Source organism: Teleopsis dalmanni, chromosome 2 (assembly GCF_002237135.1).
Source record: "Teleopsis dalmanni isolate 2A chromosome 2, ASM223713v2, whole genome shotgun sequence".
Taxonomy (NCBI): domain Eukaryota; kingdom Metazoa; phylum Arthropoda; class Insecta; order Diptera; family Diopsidae; genus Teleopsis; species Teleopsis dalmanni.
In genome coordinates, this window is record NC_051847.1 from 172,525,997 (window position 1) to 172,537,274 (window position 11,278).

An 11,278-nucleotide genomic window follows, 5' to 3' on the forward strand; every position below is an offset into this window, starting at 1 on the left:
CAATTATGAATAGGCTATTGTATGAATGTTTTATAGTTAATAATTTCACTGAAATGAAAAGTCAGTAAGTCAGTGTATTGTGATTGCAACTTTATGCTGTGTAACATCATGGAAACCTTTTGCGACATTGCGAACAGATGCTGCTTCATTGACAGCAGCTCCAAATAAGAATAATGAAGCTGTTCAATGATGTTTTCCTTTACCTGAATAACATGAATAACAACATTATTTAAATGTATTCTAACATCCTTTATAGATAGTTTTCGTTGACTTGTTTTCGTTGCACATAATAGACAGAAACTCAAGATAAACCAATAGTTATACATTTTAAAAGAATCTAGAATTCGAAGACTGTATAAGCACAATCCTTTCCGTAAAAAGTCTAATGGTGATAAATTGCATTATTCTGCCGACCCAAACATTTTATTTCCGATGTAATTTATGTCTATTGGGGAGATCTTATCTTATTATTTTCACATGAATTCAAGTTGCTTTCACGTTTTTACGTTCTGTATTGGTTACATGAGATCCGCATGCCAAATTGGGAAATTCATGTTTCTTAAAAACAGGTTTAATCATAATTTTATACCTATTTAAAATATGAACCTTTTTCTTCTTTATTCCATTGCGTTCCCAGGAGAATAAAAGTATCAATAATCTGACAATTTCCTTTTAACCAATATGGTTCTTATTTATTTATATGCATTTTGTAGTATTTTACACTTCACGAAAGGCAGTTGGAAGTAAAATATATCATTTGTCTATGTAAGTCAAAATATGTTTATTTAAATAAATTTTTTAAATTTTTTGATTACCAGATAACAAAACGAAATATAACAAAAATTATTCAGATGTAATAAATAGGAAACACTATTCGTCTGCGCAATTGCTAATGTTTAAAACTCTTTTTATATAACGAATCGCAACTGTTAGAGGGCGCTGCTGAAAGTCATCGAGTTGTTCTTTTGTTATATCGATCTAAAATAATACAGAAAAATTAAAAAAAAAATTAAAAGAGCTTTAAGATTCAATTTATTATTCTTGATTAAAAAAGGCCTGCCTTATAAACTTGTTCTAAATAAAAAGCATTATGAGTGCTTCAGTTGTTATTCCATAATAAATCAGAAAAAAAAGACTTGAAATTTGAACAAAGAAAGTTTCGTGCAGTTTTAGTGCGTTCGGTTAAAACAAGCAAAGCCGTTGTTTCTAAATTGATAGGTTCAGAATTTTAAGGCTGGACTTGTAGTCTAACACAGGATTTGTGAAAACAAGGAACATATCAAAGATTACTCATGAAAAAGCTGTTAGCCAAAATTTCAATTAATTAAAATAAAATTTTGGTGTAATATATGTGTGACTAGTTAATCAAAGTTATGAATTTATTTATTTATTTTTCTTCTATTCTATAAAATCCCAACAAATATTTACAAAATCCTATTCATATAAAAACTCAAATACACTATATACACAAATATTTTTGCTCAATATTTTAAATAAAAAAATAAATTTTTTAAAAGTGTAGAAAATTAAAATAGATTTAGAAATAATAGAAATCGATTTTATAAATCTTACCTGATCGCCATTTAACCGATTCAAAAGTGTAACACATATTGCACCAGCTTTGATGCCACAATGGTATGTAATTGCAGCCATCTGTAAAGCTTCCATTTCGATGTTTTTAATACCCATGCAATGAATTTTATTTAAAAAACACATTTTTTGTTCAAGCGAGTAACAACAAACAGCGCCATCTATACGTGCTTGACCTAAATAAAAAGTAGACGTAGACTCACAAATGTAAAAAAATACCATATATGAACAATTTGCTATCACATACCCTCGTAAAAGCAATTTGTTGACATTGTGTTGCCAAGACATATACCAAATCTATCATCTCTCTCTTTGCATTTTAATAGCTCATTAAAAACTATCGGATTGAAATTTGCTGGCCGGCGTACACATTCTCCTAATATAGGCTAGAGACAGTAATATTTATATACTATATATTCACTTATTCCAAAAATTTTTTTAATTACCATTTCATATTCGTTGCGCAGATAACCATCAAATACTTGTTTTGATATAACTACAGAACCTGGAGGCACTCCAAGCCCGCCACATGTACCCAACCGCAAAAATATCGGATCAACGCAATTAGCGTATCTCACCAATTTGATGAGTTCATGCAACAGCACACTGCATGAAGGCATGCCAATTCCATGACTACAACATAAAACAGGTCCTACCTGTGAAGACAGTTATTATTTTTCGATTCTATAAATTATTTTATTTGTTTTACTAGCCTTATACATGCTATACCGATGTGCTGCTGCGCTTATATCTACGAGCGGCAAGTGTTGATCTATTTTCAAAGCACAGCGCAATTGTTTGGCCAATGAACACATGCGTGGCTTAGTTCCACCTACACAAACGAACTGAATATATATTCATAATATTAATATAGTTTTAACTTAGAATTTGACAGCTATATTAAGATTTAACAATAGTTATTGGACACAGTTCCTAACTGGTCCTCTTATTTATTCAAAAGATAATGCACAATATTGTTTATATTTAAAAACTGTACTTCTTGAGATAAGTTAGGAGAGCACTTCAAAGTATGATTCGAATAATATGACACTCGTTATCATCAAATATGATATCTTGATGGGAAAGTCATTTTCTTTATTTTGAGATGATTTTTTTTTTGAATTTTACACTGCAAGAACATCAATAATGTCATTGATGCTCTGTTCGCTGTTAAAGTAATTAATGGATGTTATAATATGCACAACCACAAAAAAACCTAGGCCTTCACATTTCTGCTTGTCTGTTACGCATTAGGTGTATTTGGGTGACTTTTACTGATTCTTGTTAACTTAATTGAGTGCCAATTTCTGTTTAGAAAATAGTGGTTTTCTCTCTTATGCTGTTTTGATATTAACAAACGATATGTTTGATATCGTTTGTTATTATGTCTATAAGTCCCTTTTTCTTAGGTAGAGTTTCTTAAAAACAAAAGTGCACTTTTGTCTATCAGAAAATAATGTTGATTTTTTTTTATCCACGTTTTGAAAAATATTAGAAGATGCTTAACAAAAAATAGTCTAACCTGTGAATTGATAGTTAGAAAGCGATTGTATTTCATAATATAGTTTACGAAAGTTAAAACGGTAAAATGAATTCATTTATTTCCAAAAAATTATTTTGCCTATATAAAACTTCCCCTAATTATATAATCACATTTATAAATTAAAAAGAAGACCATGACATTTCTACTTCCACATTGCGTATCCTAAAATGTTTAAGGTGTATAAAAAAAATACAATTAAATCCCTTACCTTTACTTCCCCATATGTGTCCTCAATGTCTGTAGTGTCGTCCAAATTCGGAATATTTATATCTAAATGATATAGAAAGTCAGATGGCATTAAACAAAGATGGGGGTTATTCATTTTGTTTTTAGATTTTTCCAAATTTATTTGCCAAAAAAAAATTTACACATAAAATTTAGAATTTGTCAAAAGTTGTGCCAAAACAGAAGGGGAAGTAATTTTGTTAAAACATTTTTGAAAAATATTTGTATTTTTTAATATTTAATTTACTATTTTTAAAATCTTCATACTATCATTTTTGATTGCTGAGATATAAATTAAATCGTTTATTGTGATTTTGATTATATTTGTTCCTCAGTAGTCATTAGAAGCGAATATTCGTATACGATAATTACTGAAAAGTTTTTTCGAATCACAATATTTTTTTTGTATGGCAATGATGGAAAATCACTACACTTTTTATGCATTACCGACAGAATTATGAATGAATTAAACATGGCGATCCATAAATGCCAAAAACAATTTTTTAACTGATAAACTTCACCAACTACCGAAGCAACGGTGTCTGACAGTAATAAATAAAGCTTGCCTTTCTAACAATTTAATATCATTATTTATTTGCTACTTTTTCCATCTTCTAGAAGAACCAGTCATAATGATCTGATCAGGAATAGCTTCAACTGTAATTTCACGGGTTTCTTACAAATAACAAATGAAAACTTTGCAGGAATAATCTCTAAAATATTCACGATTTTATACCGTATATTATATAGAATATACAATATACACAATACATATAGAACTAAAATTCTATACTTTTAAGCTATGAATATCTAATCGTTTAGTTGTTCGATTAATTGAACGTTGGAGAGATATTGGTTTGATTAATATGTTTTAAAATCTAAAAGATTATATACAATTGTAGATGGAAGTAATAAGGCATACCAAGCTTACTAAAGTTTTAATGTTAAAGGTTCGTTATGACATCGCAGAGCTATATTTAGCTACCAGTCTTTCGATAAATGATAATATTTTATATTTTATGTCGTATTGCATCAGGAACGTAGGCTATTTAAAAAATTCTCGTGTTATTTTAATTTGAAGCTAAGTATCTAAGTTCGTTAAAGGACTTATTATTATTATTATTAAGACATGTTCTTCATTAAAAAAATTAAATTAAAAATTTAAAAATTAGTCTATTCACAAATATATCCATTCCTCTCTGTTTCTGGCAGTAAAACGTAACTGGTTAAAGGATTTGTTTGTTTCTGCTGCCACTGTTCTTCGCCAGGTGGTTTTGGGACGACCTCGCCTCCTTACTCCTTGCGGGTTCCATTCCATGACTGCGTGGGCAATTGCATCTGTCGGTTTTCTAAGTGTGTGGCCGAACCAGCCATATTTGCGTCTCAAAATTTCTTTCTCTATTGGCTTTTGTTTGGTACGCTGCCATAGCTCTTCGTTGGAGACTCTTGCAGGCCACCATATGTTCAGAATATGCCGCAGGCTTCTATTGACAAAGGATTGTATCTTCTGAGTCGAGGCCCTCGTGAGCGACCATGTTTCGCACCCATATAATAATGTCGATTTGACGCAGGCGTTGAATATCCTGGTTTTAGTTTCGACGCTTACATTGTTGGCTTTCCAGATTTTGTTAAGCGATGCGAAAGAGCCATTTGCCTTTTTCACTCTACTGCCGATGTCCTTTGACGTGCCACCCTCGCTGTTGACTATACTCCCCAGGTATTCGAGTTCCTGCACGTCTCGAATAAAACCAGCTTGAGTTTTATGAATAAGCTCGTTTAATGTTACGGCGATTCTTTCTAAAATTATTTTGTTGAAAATTTGAAAAACTGCTGGTATTAAAGGAATTCCCCCTCCAGTTGCTGCATTTCTTTCTATCGCCTTTTTTCGGCGTTGACGATGTTGACGATGATAGACTCCTTCCATTCGAGAGGGAATGACTCTAGTTCCCAGATTTTCTCAAACAAGGGGAGCAAAAGTTTGGACACAGCATTGGGGTCTGCCTTAAAACACTCTATTGGTAAACAATCATTACCTGGTGCTTTACCATTTTTCATGTTAATGATTACACCTCTTATTTCGTTAACGCTAGGTGCCCTTGTATCTATTTGTCTGTTAGGATTTAGATGTCTTCGTATTGTGAGCTCGCCACTTTCGTTGTGTATGATATTCAGGGTTTTCTCAAAATGTCTTTTCCATACTTCTGCCTGCTCGTTCTTAGCAAACACCAGCTGTCCATTTTCATTTTCAATTGGAGCGCGGCTTTGGAAAGATTTTCCACCTAGTTGTTTAGTTAACTTAAACAGCTCCTTCATGTCGCCCTTTTCTGATGCTGCTTGTGCTTTCATGCTTAGTTCAACGTAATAGTTTCTCTTGTCGCTTTTGACTGCTTTCTTGATCTGCCTACTGAGACTTCTGTACGTTATGTTGTATTCGGCTTTTTTGAACGGGTCCGCCTCGCTTAACATTTTCGTTTTAACGCACCTTCTTTGAGCAATGAGCTCCAAAGAGTTTGCCGACAACCATTCCTTTTGCTCGTTTTTACGGTAGCCATTAAAGGACTTACCGGTTTCATTTAAGATGATCCTTCCGCAAGTGGTTCGTGGTCGTCCTCGCCTTCGGGAGCCATTGGATTTCGCTTTAATGTTGCGTGGCAGATTTCTTCATAAGGGTTCCTGAGCGTGTGACCCAGCCAATCGTATTTTCTTCTTATTTTGGTGTTAATATCTTCTTGTTTTGTTAGTTGAAGTAGGTCTTCATTTGAAATTACACTAGACCACCAGATCTTAAGTATGTTGCGCATTTATTTGATTTCAGCACTGACTAGCCAGCAATAGAGTAGTACATAGCATATGTTGTACACGTTGATTTTTGTCGTAGTAGAAAGTTATTTGAAAGTCAAATATTGCACAGACTAGCGTCAGCAGTACGGGCTTTACTTATTCTGCTTATTCAGCTTACTCTTTTTCATTTGGCTGTCAATTGGTTCGTTGATGCGGTGTAAAATGACCTTATTGAATATTTTGCATTTTTTTTCTCCATTTAATATAACACTCCCTCATTGAAAAAGTTTTATAACAATAGGGTTAGAAATTGGTTTCAATTATATGCTAGGTTTAAACGATAATTATATTTTATGAAACTAATAAAAATGTGATATCTGAATAAATTAACCTAAGGATAACTTTTATGTAATTTAAAACATTAATTGCTATATTATTCTATATACAATATAGAATAAGATGGAAAATACCTATGCTGCAGTTAATGTGGTAAAAATATTGGAGAGATTGATTTCATTATCTTTAGTTCATTTTTACTCTAATTAAATGCAAACTAAATACAATAAACCGTTAATTCCCTATTGTCAGGTAATGAAGTTGACCGGGAGTTACTTAGGGTGTTATACATTACAATAATTCGTAATTAATTTATAATCGCATCCTATAGTCCTAGATGTAGAAATCAAATACATATTGCCATAAATATGGCAATATTTTGCTTACACTTACAGTATTTTTGTGGTATTAACATAATAAACATTTTAAAATACATTATATATATTGTACTTTTTAATAAATATTGTACATTGATAATATTAATTAATAGAATAATCTTAATACAACCAAAAGGCCAGATTAGGCTTAATAGGTCTGACCTAGTTTAAATGTAAGTTTAAAAGTCGACATTGAAGTAAAGTGTCGGTATCAGTTAGTAGTTATTTAATTGCTCTGCAAATTTTGTTTAATATAACGACCCACTACAATAAAAGGCCGTTTTTCAAATTCCACCTTTTCAGCCATAGTAACAATTACCTAAAAACACAAAAATACACTCAATTATTAACTAATAGAGTTGATAAATAACTTAATTACCTGATCACCATTTAAACGATTTAGAATTGTTACGCAAATATCTGCAGCTTTAATTCCAGTGGCTAATGCCAATGAAGAGAACATTGTTGCTTCCATTTCAATATTTTTTATTCCCAATTCATAACATTTTTTTAAAAAAGACATCTTATCTTGAAGTGTGTAATTGCAAAGAGCACCATCTAAACGACCCTGTCCTAAAAAATATTATTTTTCATTTTACGGAAATTTCTATTTCGATATTATTTTTGTACCTTCATAAAAACAATCGGTTCCCAATGTGTTACCTATAACAAGCTCAAAATTATCAGTTGATTCATGACACTTAATGATTTTACTATTAACACTCGAATCAAAATAAGCAGGACGTACAATATTCTCACCCAAAACTGCCTGTAAGCATTTGAAATATGTTTTTAAAGTTTTTGCTATTTGTATAAATCACGAATGCAGTTCAAAAAAAATTAATAAACAACTTACAATTTGATGTTCATTACGCAAATAACCATTATATGCATCCTTAGTTACCACGACAGTACCTGGTGGTACACCAAGTCCTCCACACGTGCCAATACGCATAAATACAGGATCAATACATTCTGCATACTTAACTAATTTTATGAGTTCATGCAATAGTACGCTCATTGATGCCATGCCAATGCCGTGACTGCAACATAAAACTGGTCCAACCTAAATAAAAATGATTAGTTAAGGATGGAATTCAATTCTCATCATTCCATACTTTATAAACGGCATAACGATGTCCTGATTCACCTAAGTCTATCAATTCCTTATTTTGATCTATTTGAAGAACTTCACGTAAATGTTCAGCCAATGCTGCCATACGAGATTTGGTGCCTCCCAAGCATACAAACTATGAAATAAAAAAATTATTATTACTAAATTTACATATTAATAATGCTTAATAAAAATAGTTCATTCGTATTATTATATAATATTTACAAAAACAGTTAACTCCTTTAATTATGATAGATAGAGCTATTTTCGAGAAATTTTTTTATTTTATGTATTTTATTTTTAAAATCAACAATATTTTTGCAAACTAATAGCTTTTTTTTATGTAATTAATTTAAAAAGAGATTATGCAGATCTACGAGTTTGTTTATGATCTGTTGACATAAGAAATTTGTTTGATCTGAAAGTTGCATGTCTCTTAATTTAGATCAAACCAGTATTCATTACCCGGAAAAATTATTAGTTCATAAAAAAATTAAATATTAACTAGAACTCTTGATACAATATTTGAAAAGGGTAAGATTCAAAGGCTCGAAAGCAAGGGAAAAATATAATTATTTGAAACAGGCTTTCACAACAAATTTTTTTTCAATTAATCTTCGAATTGTTACAGAATAATTTTTCTTAATTTTTCATGGACCTCTAGTATATGATAATGGGAACTTTTCATGTGAAATAAATATGTGTCTTCATATAATGGTTCACTAAACGACTATTCCTGTTTTCTTTGTAAAAAAGAAATGGCACATTAAATTTTAAATTCTTAAGCGGTTCATTTGACCGAAATGAGAGATTTTCGTTTAAACATAATTTATATCAATATAGATAATATTTTTTTGATCTATAATTAATATTTATTTCATATGTAAGTACAACAACAGTCTTTGTAAATTATATTTAGTAAAAAAAACTTTAACGCAAATGGGTGCAAATATTTAGCAGAGATATGATCACATATATTTTGTATAGATTAATTATTAATTATTAACATCACCTTGATATCTCCAAATTGTTTCTTTATATCATTAGTATCTTTATCAACTTTTATATTAATATGATATAAAAAATCTTCATCCATGTTAAGTAAATTGGGATTGACCATTTTGATGACAACTGCTAGAAAAAAAAAAATTTATAAGTCAAACGTTGAAACACTATTACTAACAATATTTTCATTAAATATATAATATTTAAACTATTACGTATAATAACTCTATATCTATTTAATTAAATTATTGTACATTCTTGATGAGATGAGAGTTAGTGTCTAAAACACTTTCACTCAATAGTGTCTGTATCTACTTGGGTGCTCCACTAATTATAATGAGTTGTTCAGCATTTCATACCATAGAAATAAACAATTTCAGCGCTTTGTGTTTGATATATTTTTGCACAGTCTCGACTCTAAAGTCTTTGTGTATATCTTCATTTCTGATATACCATCGAGCTTTTAGCATACGCGTCAGTATAATAATCCGACAAGTTCGAAGTTTTCTAATAGTGGTTGGATGAGCATTGCCATACGTAACGTAGCCATAAAGTACTTTAGGTCTTTTTTATTAAATATTTTTATTTTTCACACTCAACTTTCCTTGTGTTAATGGTTTCCGATCATTCGAAGTTATATTACCATTATATTTTTTAAGTTTTTTATACTTTTTTGCTCTCTAGCCAAGTGTATTTCCTGTCAAAAGTCGAACTTTAGTATTTTACATTATTCTCTCACTCTATTTCCACATTATTGACTTTTATTTTCCTTGAATTTTGATTACTACGTTTTAATTACTAAATGTGAATTATATAATTTTTTTTAGTATGATTAGAGTAAATATTTTATATCAAAACTAGTCCAAACACAAAATATTTTACAAAAGCACAGAAATATAGTCAATGTAACCGAAACCATTAACATCTTTTATAACACTGTGTGATATTTATAAATGAAATAAATCCAGTTGCATTACTGAAATAATTTAGATCATATCCGAAATTTAGATTTATTTTTGCAACAAAATACAATTTGTAACGTTATATTTTCGCATTTATTCGACAACTTTTCGATAGAAAAGGAACTTCTCAGAATATGAATAAGAAAAAATCCTTGGAATATATATCAGTATTGTAAGATCTCACTCTTTAATTATTATTCTATCACTTAGTACTTTAAATTGTTTATTCAAAAAATTGACATTGACACAGTTGCAGAATTATTTTATTTTGTGAATAAAGCGTATAGAAGCAAAATGTAGTTAGTAAATACGATAACATATTTCTAGCTTAGGGCGAGAGTCTGTAATTAGTATAGCATTGTAATTCAGCAAGTAAAGTAAAAGTTCCGATAACCAATAAGTGCAATCTTAAATATGTATTATGAAAATTTATTATTCCGAGTGTGTTTCGTGATAATCTAACAGTAAATAAAATATTATATCAATAATCAACAAATAATTATAGTTATATCAACTGTGAAACTTAGTACCTGACTGTATTGAGAACATGACGGAAAGATTTTAATTTAATACTGTGGATAAAAACTGTTTTCAGCAAAGAGAGGTAGTATTCGAATGTGAGTTGATGGTGGAAAAAATTTTAAGTGCTTCAAGTATCTATATTGCTATCGATACGAAGATGTCTATGCAAATTGGGAAATCTAAGCATTTGTGGTGCAGCTAGCAATTTGTTCATTAAAGGATAGTATAGGTTTGTATAGGTTTTGTTTGTTTGATGTAAATGTGGTGTTTTTTGTTTTCATATTTTTATATATTTTCAGTCTGTTGTAAATAAGAAGTATATTGAGTTTTGACAAGATACTTATAATGTAGTAAAATTGTAAAATGTCGATCATTGCATTCATTTTACAAGATCAATCTAACGTTTTTCATATATTAAAAATTTCCTATGTTTTCAAACATCAAATTTTTACAGCTTTTTTATGAATCATTCATTATGTTTCTTTAATTTTATCTTTGTATTCATATTTTGAAAATATTTTATATATTAAAGAATATGCCCTACACATTATATTAAAAATAACGTCATACATATATATTTTTTTAAATTAAAATCTCTTTTGAATATTAATAACACACGCCTCAACAAATATTTTCCATATCATGAAAATTACTTACTGAGTTAAAAAAACAATGAAATAAAAATTCCGAAACGATCGGCGACAAGGTTGATCCTCACAAAATTAATTAGTAACCCAAGCACACGTATTGGCGGTTCAGAACGACGACAATAGACTTTTCAAGTTCACGACTAAAAACGCACTGACCGATCGCAAAGTAAAAA

At 30.1% G+C, this 11,278-nt stretch overlaps 2 protein-coding genes across 4 annotated transcripts; both read right to left on the minus strand.

Moving 5' to 3' along the window:
- Window positions 1-795: 795 nt before the first annotated feature.
- Window positions 796-3,576, minus strand: LOC119686232 (uridine phosphorylase 1-like). Of its 2 annotated transcripts, none has more exons than XM_038100753.1 (6): window positions 3,342-3,576; window positions 2,304-2,435; window positions 2,037-2,246; window positions 1,838-1,976; window positions 1,573-1,766; window positions 796-978 (listed from the first exon to the last, which is right to left on the minus strand). In XM_038100753.1, exons 1-6 carry the CDS (start codon window positions 3,453-3,455, stop codon window positions 871-873), a joined length of 897 nt encoding a protein of 298 aa, XP_037956681.1. In that variant the 5' UTR covers window positions 3,456-3,576; the 3' UTR covers window positions 796-870. The 2 variants fall into 2 exon arrangements, with proteins under 2 accessions (XP_037956681.1, XP_037956682.1); XM_038100754.1 differs by having other exon boundaries at window positions 2,304-2,422; window positions 3,342-3,426.
- A 3,356-nt stretch (window positions 3,577-6,932) lies between these two features.
- Window positions 6,933-11,278, minus strand: LOC119678756 (uridine phosphorylase 1). 2 transcript variants are annotated; one of them, XM_038090797.1, is made up of 7 exons: window positions 11,113-11,278; window positions 8,979-9,097; window positions 7,971-8,102; window positions 7,709-7,918; window positions 7,483-7,621; window positions 7,232-7,425; window positions 6,933-7,171 (listed from the first exon to the last, which is right to left on the minus strand). In XM_038090797.1, exons 2-7 carry the CDS (start codon window positions 9,084-9,086, stop codon window positions 7,079-7,081), a joined length of 876 nt encoding a protein of 291 aa, XP_037946725.1. In that variant the 5' UTR covers window positions 9,087-9,097; window positions 11,113-11,278; the 3' UTR covers window positions 6,933-7,078. The 2 variants fall into 2 exon arrangements, with proteins under 2 accessions (XP_037946725.1, XP_037946724.1); XM_038090796.1 differs by having other exon boundaries at window positions 8,979-9,100.